This window comes from Chiloscyllium punctatum, chromosome 2 (genome assembly GCF_047496795.1).
Source record: "Chiloscyllium punctatum isolate Juve2018m chromosome 2, sChiPun1.3, whole genome shotgun sequence".
Lineage (NCBI taxonomy): Eukaryota > Metazoa > Chordata > Chondrichthyes > Orectolobiformes > Hemiscylliidae > Chiloscyllium > Chiloscyllium punctatum.
In genome coordinates, this window is record NC_092740.1 from 93,592,235 (window position 1) to 93,618,251 (window position 26,017).

General features: G+C 38.0%; 1 protein-coding gene across 8 annotated transcripts in view; it reads right to left on the reverse strand.

The window, feature by feature from the left end:
• The window catches only part of agtpbp1 (ATP/GTP binding carboxypeptidase 1), a 338,830-nt gene that overhangs the window by 85,259 nt on the left and 227,554 nt on the right, over nt 1-26,017 (reverse strand). For all 8 annotated transcript variants that reach the window (XM_072585860.1, XM_072585842.1, XM_072585823.1 and 5 more), the window contains 3 exons: nt 15,904-15,991; nt 9,820-9,964; nt 7,783-7,936 (listed from right to left, as the gene is read on the reverse strand). In XM_072585860.1, coding sequence (XP_072441961.1) covers nt 7,783-7,936; nt 9,820-9,964; nt 15,904-15,991 — 387 coding nt within the window. The remainder of the gene's footprint in view (nt 1-7,782; nt 7,937-9,819; nt 9,965-15,903; nt 15,992-26,017) is intronic.

Below are 26,017 nucleotides of genomic sequence, written 5' to 3' on the forward strand. Positions count from 1 at the left end.
AAATTTAACCTAAGTCTCAGCCCTAACTGCCAGCCTGTGGTCTCCAGTAGAATCACAAAATTATACAACACAGAAAAAAGGCCTTTTGTTCCATATTTAATATACTGGACCTGGTTTTGGCAACTGAGCCTGGCCAGGTGAATTAAGTTTCAGTGGGGGGTGCATTTCGGGAGCAGTGACCATAACACCGTGAATTTTAAGATACTCATGAATAGGGATAACACCAGTCCTCGAATGAAGATGTTAAACTGGGGGAAGGTGATCTACAACAACATTAGGCAGGAACTGGAGAATTTTGATTGGAGGCAGCTGTTTGAGGGTAAATCTAGATCAGATATGTGGGAGTACTTCATTATGAAGTTGACAAGAGTTCAGGTGCAGTACTTTCTTGAATGGCTGCAGTTCATGACATGTAGGTACATCCACAGCTACTAATTACCTTAGTCTTTGCCTGATTATTACACTCATTGCAAAAGGAAATCAGATCTTCTTACCACACACAGCCCTGACATTTTCTACACACATCAATTAAACATCTCCTCAGATGTCTTCTGTACCAAAGAAAACAACCTATTCTGTAGGATACGTATGGAAAATTATGTGAACCTTGGATGACAAGAGATGTTATGATCTTGGCCAAAAGAAAAAAGAAGCACGTGTTAGGTTTCAGAGGATGGGAACTGATGAAGCCCTTGAAAGATATAAGTAGGAAAGAACTTAAACAAGGAATTAGAAGGGCTAAAAGGGATCATGAAAAATCATTAGTAAATAAAATTAAGGAGAATCCCAAGGCTTTTTATACATATATAAAAATACAGATTTAAAAAAAAAATTCATTCATGGGATGCTGGTTAGGCCAACATTTCTGTTGCACTGGAAAAGATGGTGGTGAGCTGCAGTCTTGAACGTCTGTAGACCATAGGGTATAGGGAGAACCACAGTGCTATTTGGAAGAGAGTGAGCAGATCTTGAAGCAGTGACAGCAAAGGAATTATTATTTTCCAAGTCAGGATGACGTGTGACTCGGAGGGGATGGGCAGATGGTGGTGATCCCATGCATCTGCTGTCCTTCTCCTTCCAGATGGTAGATGTTGCAGGTTTGGATGGTGCTGTCAAAGCAGCTTTGGTTAGTTAATGCAGTGCATCTTGTAGATAACATACACTGCTATCACTGTGCATTAGTCATGAAGGGAATGAATGCTGAAGTGGTGGATGGGGTGGTAATTAAATGGTTGTTTTGTCCTGAATAGTGTCAAGGTTTTTGAATGTTGTTGAAGCCATACCCATCCAGGCACTTGTGATTTCTGCCTTGTAGATGATGAATAGGAATTAGGGAGACCAGAAGTGAGTTACATGCCACAGAAGTCCTAGCCTCTGGCCTGCTGCTCTATTGACAGTATTTACATGGCTGGTCAAATGCATAAACATAACATAACCCCATTACACATAAACCCAGGATTTTGATCATGGGGGGTAAGCAATGATAATGCAATTGACTATCAAGGGGAAATCACTAAGCTCTCTCTTTTTGTCCATGTCTTGGTGCATAATGATACAGATTACTTCAGCATCTGAGATATCGCAAATCATACGAAGTACTTTTTAAATGTGATTAAGTTTTCTAGCTCTATCACCCTTTCAGCTGTTAAATTCCAAACATCCCAACACACCTTTGAAAAAAAACACAAAGAATTAATCTTCACCTAATTGTTTTTATTCTTTCTTGGGATGTTCACATTGCTAGCTTGCCCCACATTTGTTATGCATCCCTGATTGTTTGAGAAGGTAGAGGTGAGGTACTTTCTTGAACAGCTACAGTCCATGACATGTAGGTACATCCACAGTGCTACCAATTACCTTAGTCTATACCTGATTATTAAACTCTTTGCAAAGGGAAATCAATCCTTCCTGCCACACATAGCTTTGACATTTTCTGTACACATCAACTAAACTTCTCCTCAGATGTCCTCTAGTCCAAAGAAAACAACCTATTCTCTACTAATTGCCTCACAGCTAGGATTGAAATTCAAGAAGGGTTAGGGAAGGACAAACTTAACATAACTGCTATTGTTTGGGTGCTCAAAGTTCCCAGGTCTGAATGATTTGCATCCTTGGATCTTAAAATAAAGTGCATGCATTAAATACATTGGTTATAATTTTCAAAGAATCATTAAATTCTGGAAGAATTCCAGTAGATTGGAAAAGAAGAATTGTATCATCTTTATTCAAGCAAGGAAGGAGACAGAAAGCAGGAAATTGTTGGACAGATATCCTAACAACTGTCATTTGAAAGGTGTTAGAATCTATTAAGGAAATTGTAACAGGATACTTAGAAGATTACAGCATGAGCATACAGAGTCATTGTGACTTTGTGAAAGGAAAATAATATCTATTAGAGGATTTTGGCAAAGTAATATTACATTGCATAGAGTGCACACTAGGTGATGACATGTACTTGGATTTCCAAAAGGCATTTGATACAGGTATCACATTGAAAAGTGCTACAAAGGATAAGAGCACAGTGTGTACAGGCTGACATATTTTCATGATCAGAGATTGGTTAGCCAGCAGGAAGCAGAGAGTCAAGATAAATATGTCTTTTCAAATTTGCAAGCTAGAGTACTATAGGGATCAATCAATGCTGGGGCCTCAATGATTCACAATTCATATCAATGATATGGATGACGGTACCAAACACATGGATAATTATAATAGGCAATGGCAAGAAGATATGTCGTACAGTAAGTCATCAAGAGGAGGCAGAGTTTGTAAAGGGACATGGAGAGGTTAAGTAGGTGTACAAAAATTTGGCAGAGTATAACCTGGGTAAATGTAAACTTCTCTACATTGGGGAGACAGGCCACCTACTTGCGGAACGTTTCAGAGAACACCTCTGGGACACCCGCACCAACCAACCCAACCGCCCTGTGGCTCAACACTTCAACTCCCCCTCCCACTCCATCAAGGACATGCAGGTCCTTGGACTCCTCCATCGCCAGACCATGGCAACACGACGCCTGGAGGAAGAGCGCTTCTGCCTAGGAACCCTCCAACCACAAGGGATGAATACAGATTTCTCCAGCTTCCTCATTTCCCCTCACCCCACCTTATCTCAGTCCCAACCCTCGGACTCAGCACCGCCTTCTTGACCTGCAATCTTCTTCCCGACCTCTCCACCCCCACCTCCACTCCGGCCTATCACCCTCACCTTAACCTCCTTCCACCTATCGCATTCCCAATGCCCCTCCCTCAAGTCCCTCCTCCCTATCTTTTACCTTAGCATGTTTGGAACACCCTCCTCATTCCTGAAGAAGGACTTATGCCCGAAACGTCGATTCTCCTTCTCCTTTGATGCTGCCTGACCTGCTGTGCTTTTCCAGCAACACATTTTTCAGCTCTGATCTCCAGCATCTGCAGTCCTCACTTTCTCCTAAATGTAAACTTCTCCATTTTGACAGAAAGAATAGAAAAGCAGTATACCATTTAAATTAAGTCAGACTCCAGGTGCTACAGCTAGCCCTGGGGGTCCTGGTATATGAATCATAAAGTTGACATGCAGGAACTGATTCAGGCAACAAATGGTGTTGTAAAAGGGATGTAATATAAAAGTAGGAAAGTTTTGCTATAGTTTTACAAACATTGGTAGACCATATCTATGTGCAGATTTGTAAAAAAATATATAACTGCACTGGAGTATGTAGTACAGTGGTTGCTTTGCGCCAGGAGATCTGGATTGAAGTCCCACCTGTTGCAGAAGTGTGTAATAACATCTACAATCAGGCTGATTGGAGAAAATAAAGATGGTTCTAGGGATAAAGAACCTATCATACGATGCAAGATTGAACAGGTGAGATCTATGATTTTGTGGTGGGAAAGTCATTTAGTTGTGTGTGACAGCATTTCATGATATATAAAAAAAAGAACAGTGAAAGGTAGGGTGGCAGTGGTAGTGTTTCCACCTTGAGTCAGGAGGCCTATGTTTGAATCCTCTCAATCCTCCAGCCATTTTTATCTCTCAAAGGATCATTAAAATGTGGAATTCTCTTTCTCACAACGTTGTGGAGACGGGGCCTTTAAATTTATTCAAGGCTGAGCTAGATGGATTTCTAATAAACAAGGGAATCAAAGGTCATGGAGTACAGACAGGAAACTAGAGCTGAGCTAGCAACCATGTCAGCCATTGTTTTACAGAACAAGCTCCAATCACTAAATTGAATATAGGAAAAGGAATATGCTATGTTCCTATGTTCTCCAGTTCTGCAATATGCTTGCCAATATGCTCATAACCCTGTCTAGTACAATCAATCCTTCCTGGAATGAGGGTGTTCAGAAGTGTGCACACTATTGTAGCTGAGGCATAACCAAAGTTTTATATAGTTCAAGTGTAAGATTCTGTTCTTATGTTATATCTGAACTCAAAGGGAAGCTTTGGACGCGCCTTCTTAACTTGCTTCTCTTCCTGCATTTCTGTTTTCAGCTATCTGTGGAAAATGTACTCCGAGATTCTTTTGGTCATCTATACTTCTCAGTAGCCTACAATTTACTTACATTCGTTTGCCGCATTTGTTCTGTTCTAATGCATTGCCTTGCATTTTTCAGAATGAAATCCATTCACCACTTTTATGGTGACTTCACAAGTCACAAGGATATCTTCTTATAGTAAAGATCTTTTCCTCATAAACACATATACAACTTGCATATCATCAGAAAACTCAATAATGCCTACCCTCAGGACCCCATGAGAAATAGCTCTGCAGTCAGTAAACATCTATCAACCAGTTGTTTCCTGTCACTAAGCCAATTTTGGATCAAATCTGGCATTATCCTTTTGGAGCCCATGGGTTTTTAACTTTCTGACAAGTCCAGTTATGTTGGACCACATCAGACACCTTACTAACTACATCACCAATGACGCCTCCTTCAAACCTCGTTAGAAAATTCAATTAAATTAGTCAGATATGATGTTCTCTTAATAAATCCATTCTGACATCCTTAATTAACTAATGTTTTCTAAATGACAATTAATAGGCTAGCCTGGCAGATCTGTAATTATAGTGCTCACTCTGTATCTTTGCTAAACAACATCACATAACAGTCCATATGATATTCTTTTTTCATTTCTCTTCATGTTCTGGGTGCATTTCACCCAGACATAGAAAGTTATCTACTTTTAAAAATGACTAACCACTTCATATTTGCCCAATGTTCATTCATCCCCTCCAATATTTTGTACTCCTTTTAAATTAAGACATCAGTATTGTTCCCACTCATTTGTGAAGATAGAAACAATACATTTGTTAAGTACAACACCCACATCTGCTTCCACAGAAATTATTGTTTTAGTCTCTAATTGTTTCTACACTTTCCTTAGTAATCTTCTTGTTCTTTTTGCACTTGGGTTTCCCTTTATTTTACTTGCAAATGCCAAAGTAGTTACTATAAATTTTCTAATGGACATTTGAGCTTTCTCAAGCATTTGTCATTAAAACAGGAACATTTACTGTTTATTTCATATTTTGGTAAATTTTGTTACAAGTTTAAGGTCATGAGTCATTCATAAATGGAAATAATGCATAAACCATTAAATTCGATCACAGGAAGACACAATAACACTCTGTAAAGGCTTTTTACATAACCTCCATTTAGTTAATTTGCTATGTTGGATAAGATTGTAAAGGTAAATACTTGCTACTTTTTTTTCACATTTACTAGCTTTTCTTCCACCATTTAATCAAGCTTGTAGAATAAGCAGAAAACAAAATTCAAAGATTATATATTCAGAAATTGCCCCACATCTCCTCTACATGTACGTTCAATACTAAATAGATATCAATCTTGCATGGATACAAAATTGGTTTCATATTCATAAACAACGATATATAGACAGACAAAGTAAGGGCATGGGTCTTGTTCTCATCCTTCTAGGCAGAACAGTATGGCAGTTGGAGAAGAGACAAAAATGTGCAACAAGGCAACAAAGGTAACCTGGGAGATTAAAATTAGAAACTATTAACTTTGGATGTAGGTTTGCTCGCTGAGCTGGCAGGTTCGTTTTCAGACGTTTTATCACCATAAGTAACATAATCAGTCAGCCTCCGGATGAAGCATTGGTGGTATGGCCCACTTCCTATTTAAGCGTATGGGTTTCCTTGGGTCGGTTACATCATTTTCTGTGGTGAGATAATTTCCTTTTTTTTCTCAGGGGGTGGTAAATCGGATCCAAGTCAATGTGTTTGTTGTTCCAACCAGAACTCTATTAACAAACACATTGACTTGGATCCGATTTACCACCCCCTGAGAAAAAGAACTGGAAATGACATCACCACAGGAAATGATGTCACCAACCCAAGGAAACCTAAACCCATAAATAGAAAGCGGGCCATACCTACAGGTATATCTTCCAGAGGCCATTGATGATGTTACCTAGTATGGTGACAAAACGTCTGAAAATGAACCTTCCAGCTCAGTGAGCAAACCTACAACCAGAACCTCAACCTGAGCTCCAAATGTTCTCAAAACTTGCTCATTATTAAGCTTCTGTACTTGGTTTAAATTCAAAACCAATAAATCACATTAAGGCTGATAACTAAATGTTCATTTTGTTGGAAAAGCATGACTCAGTGTGGAAGCAAGTTCTAAGCTTCTATTCCTAACCTATGCCAAGTTTGATCATTTCTTGAGGGGCCATAGGGCTATTCAAATTGGCCTTAACTGCTCTAAATTGAAGAAAATAAACACTGGCCTGGAACTGGTGGTTGTAATGACTTCAAAATTATCATCATTACAATGTAAAACTGACAAGTGACATCCACACAATTTATTAAAAGTAGAAGTATGGAACTTGCTATAATAGGAATTATATAAGTCTGCAGATGGAATAATTAGACATCACAACTATGTCATCAACTTCAACTATTTAGAAATTATGTTTACTGGAAACACCAATGTCAATCATGAACTTAGTTCAATCAAAAGTAACTTAAATTTTACCAAGTCATAGTTATTGTTAAGCAACCTCTTAGACCCTGAAAAGCAAATTTTTCATCAGTTACGTTAAAAAGTTTAGTTTCAATAGCTTTTTTGTTCTAAACTTTATATTTCTGTCTTAATTCTATTTGTATGTCAACATTTTTATTTCACTTTGTGTACGATAATTTAAATGTGATTTATATTTCCTGCTTTTTGTTTTCTTTGCCATCTATGAGAATTCTTCCATCCAACGGATTAGAACATGCACAAGTCAGGCTGAAAATTGATGACAGCCACAGATTCCCCCATTCAAACTGCCAAATTATATAAATAAAGACAAACAGAAAACCTATATCTGTAACTTGCTAAGCCATTTACAAGGTCAGTGGTGATCTGTATCTTCATCACTGACTGCAAAACTGAGGCCAATCGACAGACTTCCCATAAACGAATACTATGCAGCGATCAATCCTAAAACATGTGGGCACAAAGTGACAATATTCTTTTATGAACAATGAACAAACAGCATGACACCAACTACTGTCTACTCAACACAATACATATCACTTGGCTGAGGTGCTTAAAAGTGCTTTGGAGTTGTATTTTATATTTATTTGGAAGACCAAGAGGAAATACAAGGTTTACACTACTGAAAAATACAGACACGTGCAAAAGAATAGTGGACATACTTGTCCATATATTGTTTTTCAGACAATTATTAAAGAGTAATTAGAGGTTAGACTCTCAATGTATTCATGGTACCAGTAAATGAACTACAATGTTAAACTCAGATGAAAACATCAAGGTACTTACTAAACTGGTACAGACTTTCCCAGGACTTGGACTCTGGCACAGAAGTAATGGTCAGGACAGGGCAAGGGTTGCCTCCTAAAGTTTCACAGATCGAATCTTGCCGAAAATAAATCAGCTGAGGATCATGCAGTGACTCCAGTTTTTGGATGTGCATCTTTATAAAAAGAAGGGAATAAAATATTTATAGTCCTGTTACTCCTGGGATTTATATTTACATCCTGAATTTTACTTTCATATTGTTGTCTTTATGTTCATCAAGATTGGAAATTGACATCTGTGAATAGGTTTGAAGAATATAATTTGACCATTCTTTAACAAAAAGACTGAACAATTTTAGAAGGAGCCACAAGTATGGTAATACATGTCTTGGTTGCTTTGATCTAGAACACTAATCTATGCCTTATGTTGAGACACCAACTTTAAAACTATTACTTATTAAAAAGAGAGATGAACTTGCATTTATATTGTGCCTTTCATATCTGCAGCTCATTTCCAAGTGTTTTATAGCCAAGTAGTACTTTTAAAGCATATCCATGGATGTAAAGCAGAAAAAGATAAATATGCACACTATAAAAAGCCCATTTCAGTTCATGTACCAGATTGTACAGCAAATTTCTGCAAGTTCAACTTCAATAGTATACCCTATGTTTAAATATTGCATTTCTTATCCTTTATCCAAGAATTCTTTACTTCTATCTAACAATCTATCGATAACTCTTATTGTCCGATACTATGTACATGCAGGCTGCCTCACAAAGGAGAATTTTGCACACACTAATATGAGCCTATTACTAACATGCTGAAGCATGGAGTACAAAGATTGGGATTTGTGCTTCCGCATCACAAAATATTCCTGATTAACAATGCCTACATATGATGTAAACCTGAGTACTTGGAGACCTTCAGTCCCACAAAGGGCATCAGTCAATCTCCTGGATTTGAAATTTACAAACCCTATAAGAAAGGTTCAACATAGTGGCAGCAATTGGTTCAGTTCTCTACAAATTGAGGAAAAATGTTGTAAATTTGCTACATATTTTCTGTGTCTACTGTCTTCAAAGAGGTTTGCTTGTGTCTCACAGTCTGTTGGGCTTATATCCTTCAGTGGAAACTGCTCAAGTTGGAAAACTTTTAGACAGAGGGACACAATCAGTACGGATCATGATCCAGTAATCAGCTACTAGATCAGCATATCTATCAAGGGTTATGTTTTTTTAAAATTACAATTAGAGACAAAGAAGTAAAGAACAAAACTTCAAATAATTAAAATCAAAACATTTGTGAATATCATTTAATTCTGATAAACGTCCAACTGATTTATCCAAAAAATACACACTTGGATGAAATCATATCAGAAATGAAATAATATTGAAAGTTGAATTAAACAACTGCACTTTAAACAAGCATATTTATTTAGACAATAATATAATTGTTTGTGTAAGATTATTAGCTAAATGAAGCTTAAAGGAAGTAAAAGCTTTTTTCGAGTGAATTATTCATTTTGATTATCAAGATTTAAAAACAGATTTAAATAATGACACTTGCAATAAAACAGGAATTATAATTTGCATTATTTATAGAATTTGGCTATAAATATGATGTTTCAAGGCAAAAGAAATATGCAGTACTGTATGTCTTGTCACTCACTAGGTTATTTTATTCCATCTCCATTCAATGTAAGTTAAAAATCAAATTAGGACTTGAGTAGTCAATTATTTGAGAAAACTCAAAAGGCATTGAACGTTTTTTTAAAAAAAAAGCTGAGGTTCTCAATTATATAAGATCTTTCAGCAAAATGCAATTCAAAACACAAGTTCTATAACGAAGCCATCAGCTTAACATATATTCAATATGAAAATCTATCCGCACCTAAAGCAACTTGTGGTATTTCTAAGAGATTTCAGGATGCACCTTCTTAACTAGACATGAATGTAAATAAAGAGTTCTGAGTTAAAGCAACCACATGCTCCATAATAGGCAATTAATTGCTATGTTACACATTTCAACTGATTAAAAATTATAATTCTGTAATAATACCTGCAAGGTAGAGTATGTATATGGATAGTGGTAAGCAAAATAGCACACATCATCTTTATGGGCAAAGTTCATTGTAAATGTCAGCGTGTAATAAGATTTTCCTTTTTGACCCCCAGCTGCTATTGAACTTCTGGAAAAATGATTCCTACAAAGAAAGGCATAAATGTATTAAAATCGTTTTTAAACCACATAGTTGGCCATTTAAGTTGCTCTTTTCGAAGCACCAATGGTACAAAGATCACTGAACATTACTACTAATGAAACTATATGTCATTATTATTTAACATGGTATGATAACCAATGTATGGTGAAAAGAATCATACAGTCATGTCAAATGGAAAGCAGACTTCCTATGCTGGAAATTTAATACAAAAATGGAAACTACTGGGTGTTTTCAGTAGGTCAGGCAACACCTGTGAAGGGAGAAACAGTTAACAATTCATCTCATTAAAAGTAATTGACCTGAAAAGTTAACAAGATTAAGAGGAGACCAATGTTAATACTATATGAGAGAAAAGTGCTGATTGGTTGGGAAGTAGATTCTGATTGGTTGAGGCATTGCCGTAGAGAATGTGCCGATTCATGGTGACTGAAAATTACGTTCCAAGCTTTGTTTATAGTCTTAAATAGCCAGGTTGACTGAGTTAGCAATGCATTATGCTCAGAAAAGAATCAGAGAATGGCTGTAATGTATTTTGAATAATGCATACAAATAACAGAAAGTGAGAACTGCAGATGCTGGAGATCAGAGTCAAGAGTGTGGTCCTGGAAAAGCACAGCAGGTCAGGCAACATCTGAGGAGCAGGAAAATTGACGTTTCGGGCATAAGCCCTTCAACAGAAATCCTGCCGTACTTTTCCAGCACCACACTCTCGACAATGCATACAAAATGTTCTTTTTGTGCACAAAGAACATGAAAATATGTGATAACATACTTAGCTTCCTGTACATGCATGTGTACAAAAATAGAAAATACTGGGTGTTGGGTCCAACTGATAATCTTAAATTGATTGTCAACATAATTATTTGCATTTTCTGGATTATTTCGAAAATGTCCTCCAAACATGGAATCACATAGTGCTGGACAACGTGTGAGTTTTGCAAGCACACGCCTTGCTTGTTTGGAACAGCTATCATTTTTGAACCTGAAAGGTGTACATTCTATTTCAATTATGTAATGTGATTAATCACATAACATAAAGTGTGACATATCTCTCAGCGCTGAGCAACAGGTTAAGCTAACTGTTCTACTCTGTTATGGTACAATACAACAAAAGTGTGTTTGTCACTAACAAGATGCTGCTGTCAAGCCAAAAAGACATTCTACCTACCACACCAAATGAATAGTGCAGGAGAGTCTGATAGTGGTTATATAGGTAATATGTCTGAAAAAAACTGGTAAATCATTTCAGCTGTTCCCAACAAGCAAGTTACTGATGGTATCCAGCTAGCCCATGCTCACAATACACGCTTCTGGACAGTACTGTCAAAGGAGCTTTGATGCATGGCTACATTGCATTTTACAGATGGTACACACTGGTGCCACCTCACATCAGTGAGTGTTTGTGAAAGTGTGCAAGTGAATGTTTAAGTGGTGGATAAGGTACTATGCAAAAACGTTAGGTTGCCCTAAATGATTGTCCTAAACTAATTCAGAGTTGTTGGAGCTGCAATGAAACAGGCAAGTGGAGAATATTCCAACTCACTCCTGACCTGTGCCTTGTAGACAATGGACAGGCTTAGCAGTGTTAAGAGGTAAGTTACTTGCCACAAACTTCCTAGGCTCTGATCCACTCTGTCTACAGTATATGGCTAGTCCATTTTAGTTTCTGGTCAATGAATCCCCAGAGATATTGGTAGTGGGAGATGGTCAGTGATGTTCATGTCATTAATGGTTATCCAGATCTTGCTGCAAATGGGCACAGACTTCTTCAGTATCCTCTCCATGGGTCTGTGCATGTCAAATGGCATGCCAACACTGTTCACCAGCATTGATTTCCAGATTTGGAGGTTTTGTCATGCACAGACCTCGGAAGTGTGTGCAGAAGAAAATAAATCTGAAGGAACACAACTTGGACTATTAAGATTGATCTCCAACAACCACAGCTATCCTTCTTTGTGCTAGAAATCACACAACACCTGATGTTGTGTGAGTTTTAGCTTTGTACACCCCAGTCCAACACCGGCATCTCCAAATCTTTGTGCTAGGTTTGCTTCCAACAAGCGTAGAACATTGCACTGACCCCACCAACTCAATTTCTGCATCGCATCCTTGCTGTCACATTCAAACACTGCCTTGATGTCAAAGACAGTCATTCTCACCTCACATCTGGAGTTCAGTTTTTTTGCCCACGTTTAGATCAAGCTGTAATGTGATCAGAAACTAAGTAGTCCTGGCAGAACCCAACTGACTATCAAGGAGCAGGTTATTGCTGAGCAAATGCCACTTGATAGTATGTTGACAATCCCTTCTATCATTTTGCTGATGAAAGGTTAGAGCTATTTTTGCTTCAACTTCCTAGATCTAGTTGGTTAGAGTTAATAAACATGCAGAGGTACTGTTTCACAACTGTACTTTATTATTGATCATAAGCTAGTGGAAAAGACAGGAATAACTGTAAAATGAGAGATGGAAAATCGACAGATTATCTATAATATGGGGCTTTGATTATTCTAATATGCTAACACTGTCCTAATCCATAAAGGACAGAAAGGGTCAAATTCTTTGAAGGGATCATAAGAGTTTAAGAAACTGATCAGCAAGCCATACAGGACTCTGGGCTTTATAAATAAAGGCAGAAAAGAACAAAACAAGGAGGTTATGATGAACTGTTAGGAAACACTTATCTGGCCTCAATTGGAATACAGTGTCAAATTTCCTTTCCAAGGGAAAGGATAATTGCCTTTGCAGGAATTTATATTTCACTAAAAAGATACTTGTACTGTTGAGAACTTGCCCGAACGTAATGTCTCATTTTAGGGGATACTTGATATGCTAATGGAGCAACTTCACAAAACAGAAAATTGCAGGTGAACTGTATAACAATAATAAATGTTCTTTGCAGTCATTTTATGAAGTTGTTTGTAAAAACAAAACAAACAGCTCATAGCAGAACACCATAACTTTGACTAAAGATAAATCAAATAGAAAGACCGGTAATTTCAGATGAATGGTTGAAAATTTGGAAATGCTAACTTGTTTCCTGTTGCTTGATCTGGAATGTTTCTAATACTTTCTGATTGTTTTATTTTTAGATTCTCCTAAATGTCAGAATTAAAGTTATCTTCATTGTTGTAATTTTACCAACCAGAATATAAGCACTTACCATAAAGAATAAGTAATAGCTGTGTAAATTAACAGTCATTGTCAGCAATCAATGAAACAACAGAGGGCAGTTAACACCTACCCGCAAGTGTTTGTGCAATTTACCAAAATCAAAGAAGAGTAAAAAGCAAAAAGAGTAACCTGATGAGGGCTGTCTTGTGGTGCAGTGGCAGTGTCCTTATCCCTGAACCAATGGTTCAAGTTTCACCTGCTCCAAGGGTGTAAAATAACAGCTCTGAACAGGTTGATTAGAAAAATAGTCTAAATTTAAAAGAAAACTGTTTAGGACCCATTTGTTGCACAGTAGTAGAGTCCCAATCTCTGGACCAGGAGACCTAGGTTAAGGTCCCACCTGCTCCAGAGGTATGTCATAACACCTTTAAACAGGTTGATTAGAAAAATACGTTGAATTTTTAAGAAGGTGAGCTTTTGAATTAGCGCAGAATGTGGACCACGCCTAAACAGCTAGCAAGATCAAAACTGGATTTTTTTTGAAAGATGCTTGAATATGCATCAGTCACATGCCAAGTCACATCAAGGAGGTATCAATACATTTCATTTGATAACCATATAAACTTGACACTACTACTGGAATTTGAGTGCAACAACTAAGCACAATGGTCATTAATGCTATCAGGAAAGACAGTAATCACAGCAAATTGTGAATATCAGTTTTTAGAAAAAGATCCTGGCAGAAGAACAAGTTCATCTAAATGGCTTTTCTCCAGGGCAGAACTGGGTGTCACGAGGGGTCATAATTTTAAGGTGATTGGGGAAAGGTATAGGAGAGATGTCAGAGGTAGGTTCTTTACGCAGAGAGTGGTGTGTGCGTGGAATGCACTGCCAGCGGTTGTAGTAAAGTCAGAGACATTAGGGACATTTAAGCGACTGTTGGACAAGCACATGGATGGCAGTAAATTGAGGGGGCTGTAGGTTAGATTAACATAAATGCTCGATTAGATAACATAAATGCTCAGTACAACATTGTGGGCCAAACGGCCTGTATTGTGCTGTACTGTTCTATGTTCCATTTAATCCTGCAATGCCTTTGCTGAATTGATTATTCTGCAATACATAACTTAATTCTCGTGCCTCCAGTATCATTTAACATGTACCAAAATATGTTTGCCTGCAAAGAAAAGGTCCAGCTGTTTGCAATTTTGTTTGAAAATTCACATACTCTTACATGAGGATAAAACTTCACTCTCCTTCTAGAAGGAAAACAAGATACAAGATTTAATGTGCTCTCAGAGGGGCTTTGGTGCACTCCCACCAGTGCACAATCTGGTACAGGACTTATCAATCAGACCAGCAGACTAACCAGTCAACAGCCTGTGATGATTACAGAAACCTGGTTCAAGTAAGGGCAAAACTGGATGATAAATATTCCTGGATTCAAGATATTCAGAAAAGATAGGAAAGGAAGGAGGGGTGGCATAAGCTGGAAGAACAGCACCTCATTTTCCACTTGGGAACTCCATAGCTTCAGTGGACTCAATATCAAGCTCAACAATTTTGAGGGCTTGAAGCACCTTCTCCCATGTCCTCACTCCAACTCCCACATAACAGGCCTTGTTATCACATGATCTGCTGTTATACACTACCCACTGTCTCCATTAGTAGTGATTCATACTCCTAGCCTAATCGTTACCCACTCCTTTGTCTGTCCAACTGTTTTTCCTCTCCCTTTCGGTTCTATTGCCACCTATAGTTTACTCCTTTCCCACTCCCACCCCAATCTCCTGCATAAAAAAATACACCCTTCCCCAGCTACTAATTCTGAAGTAGTGTCACCGGATCAAAAACAAAAACTGATTTCTCTCCACAGATGTTGCTGACATTTTCCAGCAATTTCTGTTTTTGTTTCAGGATAGAATTAATAGTTACATGGGAAGAGAGGGATTGATTAGGAAGACAGAGCACAGATTTCTAAAAGGGAAATAATGTTCAACTAATAATTTATACAGCACAAGAACAGCGTGTTAATTGGTTGGACTATGATTGGTATGAAGACACAACCGGGACTATTAACTGTCTCAGTTAATTTAACATCAAATGTGTTGACTTTGACTGATCCAATGAAGATGGGCAGGGATTGGGTATCTTCTTAGCTCTTTTCTCACTGGAAGAAGTGTAATCTGTGGACATGTTTGTTTTATCTACAAAGAACAGGATGTGTGCATAAATATAATATTCAGCATATGCGGAATTGGTTTAGGCAATTTTCTTAGTGGAGTCAGGACTAATTGGAAACGGTTTTCCTATTGCAGATTTGAACTTAATCAATTAACTAAGACTTAACAGATTCTACTACAGCCCCATGCACCCTCTTCTCATGCTGTACTCTTTTGTTGTTTAACTACTTTCTTGCATTTCAGTTATGATGAATACAATTCAAAATATTTTAATCTATATCTATCTTGTGAATGTTAACAGAGGCCACAATTTCTGACAAAAATTAGGAAAATCTGAGATTGTAAAACTATCAAACCTCCCAACAGCCAACAGTAAGTGTATCAATAATTATATAACAAAGCAATTGTCTCTAACAGTAGAATGAATGCTGGGAAAATTATTGCAAGAAGCAAGTGAAGCTGAAGTATGGCAAATTACAATTCTCTTAACAATCAACAATTTCAATGTTGTGGCAATATAAAAACTCAAACTACATTTAATTACTTTTTATGCACAGTGCAGTAAGAAAAGTAGAAAATTACATGAAAAATCAGATTGTTATTCTACAAAAGTACAGCACATACTTGTAATAACAGATATCTGTGCCAGCTCGAATCCACTGCGGTCTTCCTAGCATGGCTTCTTGGACAGAATACATTATGGGATGCATACCTTCAAAAAGAAAATAAAGTTTTAAAATTTTCTTGTTCATGTAAAAAGATTAATAAAATAAATATTATTAATAAACTGCTTATTCATCAGGTACGTTTCACAACTGCAACAGTGCAGAATTTATCCTCTATTCTTTATTCATTCATCATGTTATTAAGACCTTTATTTTACTGACAAAAAAATTCAAGGAAAGAAAATTGCAGTGTACTAACAAATAATACATTTAAAGTTTTTAAAAATGCTAGTGCATTTCTATCACACACAGCATACGTGACTGATTTGCCACTGTGATAATGAAAGTGGCTGTAGACAACTGCCATGGGTAGGAGTTGGGAGCCGGGGTGAGGGGGCAAGAAGGATTTAAGATTGAATCTGCACGGTAAATCCTGCAGTCAATGACAATTAATATCAAACTATTGGCTGATTTACACTATTACATATTGTGACATTGCAATAGAGCAGGACAGGACTAAGTATTATACAGGATGGTAGTATCGGCAGACTTAAATCTGCACACTTTCTAGTATCAGTGAGACTAGGTTGATTTGGTCATGATGACCACTCATAGAATGTCTGAATTCTGTCGACCTAAAGAGGCATGCTAAATAAAAGGGCCAGAATTCTGTTCCTTAAAGACTTTGGCATGTATTTTATGGATGCATGCGTGCACCTCAAGTGGGCAAAGTTGGTTAAAGGATTCTGGGTAATCCAAGATGGAGGACAAGAAACATTGTGGCTGCAAGAGCTGCTCTTTTTTTGAGGTATTTGAGATGTTGGAGGTGACTTCCTCAAATTCCAGGAATAGCAATTACTGTTTTACATGCTATTGCATTGTTTTGAAACTTTGGGGAGAAAAGATCAAAACAACAGCACTTTTAAAAGGAGGAGGACAGACAAAAGGCAGCAACTACATGGTCAGTGAGGGGGGAAGAGAGAGAGAGAGAATGAAACCTACACTGCTAACTGACACACAGTTGTATCTGCACAGTTACTGACTTTGCTGTCTGCTGCTCTGGACATCAGAGTGCATCTAGGAAAAATTAACAAACAAGCAAAATTCACAGCAGAGCTTGGAGGCACCTGTGTGGGACAGCTCACAGCATAGGAACAGATAAGTGCATAGTTCCTAAGTGCAGCCTTGCTGCAAGTCTACAGTAGTGAGTAGAGTGGGTTCTTTCTTGATTACATGTTTTATTGAGATCTGTCTCATGAGTATATTTTTAAAATATAAACCATAAGTACTAAATTATCTGCAGGAAGTGTCTTTGGTTGGGAATCCTTTCAGATTGCATGAATCAGTTGGAGCGCCAGTTAGAGGCAATGAGGAATTTACAACAGCTATGGGGTGTGATGGATGGCAGTTATAGGAAAGGAGAAAAGCCGCAGATACAGTCAGGTAGATAGGTTAACTCCAGGAAAAGGTAGGAAGGGTAAGCAGGTAGTGTAGGAGTTTTCTGTGGCTATAGCCATTTCAAATGACTATACTGTTTTGGAAAATGTAGGGGGTGATGGACTCTCAGGGGTATACAGTACAAAGAGGCAAGTTTCTGCTATCGAGACTGACTCTATGTAATGAGGGGTACGTTGGGTTCCAAGCGATTGACTGTTATAGGGAACTCTCTAGTCAGAGGCACAGACAGACATTTCTGTGGCCAGCAGTGAACAATCAGGATGATATGTTACCTCCATGGTGCCAGGATCAAGGATATCTCAGAGAGGGTACAGAATGTTCTCAAAGGAGAGCTGGACCAGCAGGAGGTCATAGTACACATAGGAACTAATGACACAGGAAGGGAAAAGGATGAGATTCTGAAGGCAGGAATTTAAAAAGGAGTCCCTTGAGTGTAGTAATATCTGAATTACTCCTAGTAGTGTGGGTAGGGATAGGAGGATACAGCAGATGAATGCATGGCTGAGGAGCTGGTGCAGGGGAGGAGGGTTCACATTTTTGGATCATTGGAATTTCTTCTGGGATAGAAGTGACTTGTACAAGATGGACGGATTTCACCTGAATTGGAGGGGGACTAATATACTGCCAGTGAGATTTGCTCGAGCTGCTCAGGAGGATTTAAGCTAGTAAAGTTGGTGAGGGGAGACCCAGGGAAATAGTGAGGAAAGAGATCAATCTGAGATTGGTACATTGGGAAAAGAAGCGAGTCAAACAGTCAGGGCAGGCAGGAACAAAGCAGAGGCCAAGGTAGGACTGATAAATAACAGGGAAGGCAGATGAACTCAGGGCATGGTTAGGAACATGGGACTGGGATATAGCAATTACAGAAACATGGCTCAGCGATGGACAGGACTGGCAGTTTAATGTTCCAGGATACAAATGCTATAGGAAGGATAGAAAGGGAGCAAGTAAGGAGGGGGAGTGGCATTTTTGATAAGGGATAGCATTATCCCTGTACCCAGGAAGGATACTCCTGGGGATACATCCAGGCAAGTTATTTGGGTGAAACTGAGAAATAAGAAAGGGATGATCACCTTACTGAAATTGTATTATAGACCCCCCAATAGTTAGCAGGAAATTGAAAAAAATTTGGAAGGGGATTTCAGTTATTCTAAGAATAATAGGGTGGTTATGGCAGGGGATTTTAACCTTCCAAAAATAGACTGGGACTGCTATAGTGTTAAAGGTTTAGATGGAGAGGAATTTGTTAAATGTGTACAAGAAAATTTTCTGATTCAGGATGTGGATGTACCTACTAGAGAAGGTGCAAAACTTGACCTACTCTTGGGAAATAAGACAGGGCAAGTGACTGAGGTGTCAGTGAGGAAAATCTTGGCCAACGACCATAATTGTGATGGAAAAGGATAGACCAGATATAAAAATTGAAGTTCTAAAGTGGAGGAAGGCTAATTTGATGGTTTTAGGCAAGAACTTTCAAAAGCTGATGGGGGTAAATGTTCACAGGTAAAGGGATGGCTGGAAAATGGGAAGCCTTCAAAAATGAGATAATGAGAGTCCAGAGGCAGTATATTCCTGTTAGAGTAAAAGGAAAGGCTGGTAGGTGTAGGAAAGCTGGATGACTTGAGAAATTGAAGTTTTTGATTAGATTAGATTAGATTAATCTAATCTAATCTAATCCTAATCTAATCAAATTGAAGTTTTGGTTAAGAAAAAGGAAGCATATGTGAGGTATAGACAGCAGAGATTGAATGCATCCTTAGACGAGTATAAAAGTGGTAGGAGTACACTTAAGGGGGAATTCAGGACGGCGAAAAGGGGACATGAGCTAGCTTTGGTAAATAAGATTAAGGAGAATCCAAAGGAATTTTATAAATCCATTAAGGACAAAAAGGTAACTAGGAAGAGAAGAGGCCCCCTCAAAGATCAGCAAGGCAGCCTATGTGTGGAGACTCAGGAGATGAGGAAGATACTAATTGAGTATTTTGCATCAGTGTTTACTGTGGAGAAGGACATGGGAGGTATAGAATGTGGGGAAATAGATAGTGACGTCTTGAAAAATGTCCATATTACAGAGGAGATGCTGGATGTCTTAAAACGCACAGAAGTGGATAAATCCCCAGGACCTGATCAGGAGTACCTAGAATTCTGTGGGAAGCTAGGGAACTGATTGCTGGGCACTTTGCTGAGATATTCGTATCATCGATAGTCACAGGGGAGGTGCTGGAACCTGGAGGTTGGCTAACGTCGTGCCACTATTTGGGAAAGGTGGTAAGGAGAAGTCAGGGATCTATAGACCAGTGAGCTGGACATTGGTGGTAGGCAAGTTGTTGGAGGGAATTCTGAGGGACAGGATTAACATGTATTTGGAAAGGCAAGGACTGATTAGGGATAGTCAACATGGCTTTGTGCATGGGAAATCATGTCTTACCAACATGATTGAGCTTTTTGAAGATGTAACGAAGAGGATTGATGAGGGCAGAGTGGGATATGTGATGTGTATGGACTTCAGTAAGGTGTTCGACAAGGTACCTCAAGGGAGACTGATTAGCAAAGTTAGATATCATAGAATACAGGGAGAACTATCCATTTGGATACAGAACTGGCTTGAAGGTAGAAGACAGAGGGTAGTGATGGAGGGTTGTTTTCAGACTGGAGGCTTGTGACCAGTGGTGTGCCACAAGGATTGGTGTTGGGTCCACTGCATTTATATAAATTATTTGGATGTGAACATAGGAGGTATAGTTAGTAAGTTTGCAGATGAGAATAAAATTGGAGGTGTCAGTGGACAATGATGAAGGTTACCTCAGAGTACAATGGGATCTTGATCAGATGGGTCAATGGGCTGAGGAGTGGCAGATGGGGTTTAATTTAAATAAATGTAAAGTGCTGCATTTTGGAAAAGCAAATCTTAGCAGGACTTGTACACTTAATGGTAAGGTCCTCGGGAGTGTTGCTGAACAAAGAGACCTTGGAGTGCAGGTTCAAAGTGCCTTGGAAGTAGAATCACAGGGAGATAGGATAGTGAAGGAGATATTTGGTATGCTTTCCTTTATTACAGGACATTGGTTAGGCCACTGTTGGAATATTGCATGCAATTCTGGTCTCCTTCCTATCGGAAAGATGTTGTGAAACTTGAAAGTATACAGAAAAGATTTACAAGGATGTTGCCAGGGTTGGAGGATTTGAGCTACAGGGAGAGGCTGGACATGCTGGGGCTGTTTTCCCTGTAGTGTTGAAGACTGAGGGGTGACCTTATAGAAGTTTACAAAATTATGACAGAAATGGATAGGGTAAATAGGCAAAGTCTTTTCCCTGGGTCGGGGAGTCCAGAACTAGAGGGCATAGGTTTAGGGTGAGAGGGGAAAGATATAAAAGGGATCTAAGGGGCAATGTTTTCACACAGAGGGAGGTATGTGTATGGAATGAGCTGCCAGAGGAAGTGGTGGAGGCTGGTACAATTACAGCATTGAAAAGGCATCTGGATGGGTATATGAATAGGAAGGATTTGGAGGGTTATGAGTCAAGTGCTGGCAAATGGGACTAAATTAGATTAGGATATCTGGTCGGCACGGACGAGTTCGACCGAAGGATCTGTTTCCGTTCTGTACATCTCTATGGCTCTGACGAACTTCCACCCCTTAGTTGGAGGAAATTCCATCCTTGAGATCTTCCAGCCAACCTGTTTGTCTAATAACTTCATCAGTCTTGGCAGTACCAGCGTTCAATAAGGGAGTTGGCACAATGGAGGGCATGAAAGTGGAAACTATTGGAAGTGACTACTCTCTGCTAAAAACACACTGAGTGGAGCTGCACAAAATCCTACTCTCAGTCAATGCTGGTGAATAAAGTTATGTTATGAAGCTCCAGTTGTAGAGTGTAGCCCTGTGTGGTATATGTGGATTGGAAAGTGGGGAATCCCATCTCATGATAGCTGATTTCTGTCATATTCTTCAAATGATTTCAGAATGCTGTGAAAAGAAAACTGGACTTTCTTTCTCTTAGTAAACCTCACGGGCTTCCAGTATTTTGGTGTCTTTCAGATTCACAACACAGTATTAGCTCCATTATTTAAACAGGATTTGAAACTTAAAAGAACTGGAAAAGCCAATTGATCATATTCTCCCAAATTCTGATTCAAAGCGATTACTTATAAGGCCTTCGTTAAGAAATAAAATTATTCAGAGTCAAGTTACAAATAGCTTTAATACAAAGTCATACCACTTGTATAGCATTTGGCACTACCAACTATTTAAAGGCAAATAAATCCTAAGCACGATGATCTGACCAATGAATATAGCCTTCTATCAACCATGATAAATTGTTTCAGATCCCCTGGCACAGATATTTCTGGGTAGCAGTTACTAACAGTACATCTAGGTAATTTAAAATGGCAAATTGTGATCTGAATTTTCAAATTCACTTCAATTTTAAGAAATTATAGATACTACTTCAGATCTTTACATAACATTTAAAACTAATTAGTGAAAGCAAGAGAATGGAATTTGTACTGCCTGTCTCAACACTAGAAGGAATATTACTTCAGTCACCCTGCATATGTTCAACAAATCACGATAAATCAAATTGTGAGCTTCAGCTCTTGGACAAGCACAATTTTAGTTTTCTATCAGTAATTCACAGCATTATTTTAACTATAGTTAGTTTAACAAGAACTGATTACTTAAAATAATCATTTCCAATATAACAATACCACAAAAAGACAGCATACAATTAGAGTCTGTTAGCCTACAAGGCCTTCAAATAACCTGCTCTGTCATGCATGCTGCCCTAGCTTCCAATTCAACTGTGACCTGATGCTCTCTGGAGGCAACATCCTTTCAGCAGTACAGTATATTCAATGAGGTAGTTCATCATAACTTATCACTATAGTTTCCAGCACTATTCCCATTTACGTTTAGTAATGAAAACTTCACATTTAAGCCAGAGGAAAAGAAATGTGTTAACTAAGACTTTCATCTTTGGTGGAGAAAGCTGATATTTTAAGGAAGTAAAGCAAATGTCAGGACTCTTCCTCATGCTGCTTTGGTAGACAAACTGCAGTGCAGAGGCACAGAAAAATGCTGCTGCTCCTGCCACACCACCTTCCACAACCCCCCCCCACTCCCTCCCAAACCATGGTAAGGCATTATAAACTATTTTAACTTGTGTTTTGTTTATTATGGTGTTATCTTTTTAGCACATACAATACAAGCTACAAAGAATCACACGGACAATCATCCAAAAGTTGAATATCTCAATAATACCATTTCAGACATTTAGGAAGAATGCTGATGAATCAGGTTGAGCTTCAGCAAATTATCTGACCAGAGATTAGATGAAGAAATCACCAATATAAAGCTACATTATAATATTCTCATTCATGAGAATAAATAGCTGTCCATTCAAAGGTTGTTTTACCCCTTCCCCGTAGTTCAAGTTGGACTGATGTACCACTATGAAATGGGACATCTCATGTCACAGCAGTGGTTTTAAATAACATGTTGAAATATATATTAGTGGATTGACATATCTGCCTCGATGGCCTTTAGGGATTTGCTTTAAATTGAATAGTGTAAAATTTGAAAATGATTCACCTACTGGTAATCCAACTGTAAAATATTATTTATTTGTTGAATGAATGATTAATAGCAATACGGATAAAATAAATACTTTCAAATAACTAGGTCAGGTTTGTCTCATTTTAAGTTTTATTTTAACAAGGGAATAATTTAATCTTCTCAACAAACTTGCTACATGAGGAAATCTTATACCTGAATTCCATGTACAGTTACAGTTTTGGTACTTATGCAAAGTTTAGTTCAATTCACTTATGTCAAAGTTGTAAATACAAAACAAAATATCTACAGATGCCAGAAATTTGAAATAATAGGAAACATAGCAAGTCTGGCAGTCTCTGTGGAGAGAACAGATGAGTTAATATTCCAAATGTAACTCTTGTCATAAATAAAAGAAAGTTGCAGCATATTAAAGAAAGCAAAAAAGGAAAGATGGCGAGATATGACAAAGACACATAAAGGTAGTAGGATGGTGAGTAAAACACAGAAATGAGAAATCAAAATAGGTAAATCAATTACAGCACAGTCACAGACTGGACAACACTGCCTTCGTTTGCAATTTGGAAGATCAATTTAATTAGATGCCGTCTTCTGTTCTTTCTAAATAGCCTTGCAATTTTTTCCATTTCAAGTATGCATCTAATTTCCTTTCAAACTATTATCAAATGTATTGTTGTGACATTCTTCAGCACTGCATAATAAATCATCAGATGTCACTGCATGCAGTATTTATTTTACTTGATGTCATTTTTGGTTATTTTGCCAATTATCTTCAATCTGTGTCATTTGCTTACTTACAATTTTGCCACTGGAAACAGTTACTCCCTTCTTAACCTGTCAAAATTTTAATGATTTTAACACTTTAGCCAAATCTCTCCTGGTTTCTGCTCCAGGAAATATAATCCTACTGCACAAGATATAAGACGCCTAAGATGTTGGTATCGCTCCATTAAAATCTTCTCTGTAGCTTCGCCAATGCTTTGACATCGTTCTTAAAGTGCATGATGCAGAGTTAGACAGATTAAACTAGCCAGGACCTAAACAGTGTTTTATAACTTCCTCACTTTTCACAAAGTATAGGATCTCAAATGTCTTCCGAACAACTTTCTCAACTTGTCCTACCATGTTCAAAGACTTATCTGCATTTACACCAAGTATCTCTGTTCTTGTACCTCCTTTAAAATTGGATCTCTTAGCCGACATTAATTTTCATAGGAAGAAAATCAATCAGGTCACTAAATTACAATTATGTCATACACATACTGATTTCATCACTCTATGTCTTTTGTATGTCTACTTCTATCCACCTCATTGTTTCCTTCATTTCTGAGTTTCATGTCATCTGGAATCTTTGTAAAGGCGACTTGGATTCACAAACACAGATTAATAAAAAAAAACTAAAACGCTCAGCTATCGCAATACGGAATCCAATTTAAAATGCAAACATTTTGTTCGTGACCTGAGTTCCAAGCAGCCACTGTTCATTTACTACCAAGGACATCAGTTTTGCTAATAAATGTATTAAGTGCTCCTTTATCAAACACCTTTGCAGAGTTGGCACACACACATCAAGCAGACTACTCTCATGCATTCTTTTACATCACCAAATAACTGACTTCAGTTCAACAAACACAGTTTAATCTTTAAATAATCCATGCCAGCTTTCATTTACTGGGTCTGTTTTTTTCTCAATTGGTTAGCACTGTTGCTGCACAGTGCTAGGGACTCAGGTTTGATTCCATCCTTGGACGTCTGTCTGTGCGGAGTTTGCACATTCTCCCAAGGTCTCCTCCAGGCCCTCTGATGTGCAAATTAGGTGCACTGGTTATTTCTAAATTGTCCATTGTGTCCAGGGATGTGTAGGTTGGTGGATTATATAAAGGGAAATACAGGGTTACTGGTAAAGGGAGCTGGCTTTGAGTGGGATGCTCTTCGGAGGGTTGGTGTGGACTGAATGGCCTTCCACACTGTAGGGATTCTATGACTGGCTTATAGTTGCCACATTTATCCTTTTTTTTGCAATCTTCCACTCCTCTTGCATGAAGGAAATGTGGTAGATTGTAGTCTAATTTATTACCACTCCTATTTCCCTCAGGTATTTTTGATATATTCCACTGGGATATCACTGGATGATCGCTTTCTACTTTGACCGCTGTTGACCTTTTCTTTACTTTTTAAAAAAATCTTATTCCATATCCCACATCCTCTTCCCTTTATTGGTAGCATACTCTTCTTTAGTGAATACAAATGTGAAGTATTCATCAAATTCCAGCCATGTTCTCTGGAACAACAAGATCATCTCTTCTACGGTCTTAGTTCTATGCCATCTATTACCTATTTACTAGTTATACATTAATAAGGGATCATGTGCTATCTTTTATATGATTCACCGATCTCTTCTCAAATGCTTTCTTTTTCTCATTTCCTTTTTCAGCTCTTATCTGTACTTTCTGTATTCAATTTAGGACTCTACTGTATTAAAACCCTGATATTTATCACAAACCTCCTTTTTTTTCTGTTTCATTTAATTCTATATCTTCAGTAATCCAGAGAAACCTAACTTTTGATGGCTTTCCTTTACCGCGTGGGAATGTGTATGCTTGTACACAGACCAATTCTTCTGAAAGCCTCCCAATGGTCATTCACTGTTTAACTTGTAAATCTTTGCAATCCACTTAGGCCAAATCCCTTTTCAACTTACAACATTAGCTCTCTTCCAACTCAACATACTTACTTTTGACTTTCTTTTGTCCTTCTTTGTAATTACTTGAAATCTAAAGTATATAAATGATTTTAGCTTCATAAGACAATACAATAGGAATCAAAATAGGAGAAATTAAAGATATTTACAATACACAAGGAATTGTCAATAGCTGTGAGGTAGAGTGAGGTAGGGCAGGGCAAAATGAAACCATGTAAAACCAGCAATGCAGAGTATGTTCAAGCAGAACGGGAACCAGGAAGATGAAAAAGGCATGGGTCAAAAAATAAAAGAATCAGAGTGCAGACAGCAGTGATCCAGAGTGTTGACTCCATCTCTCT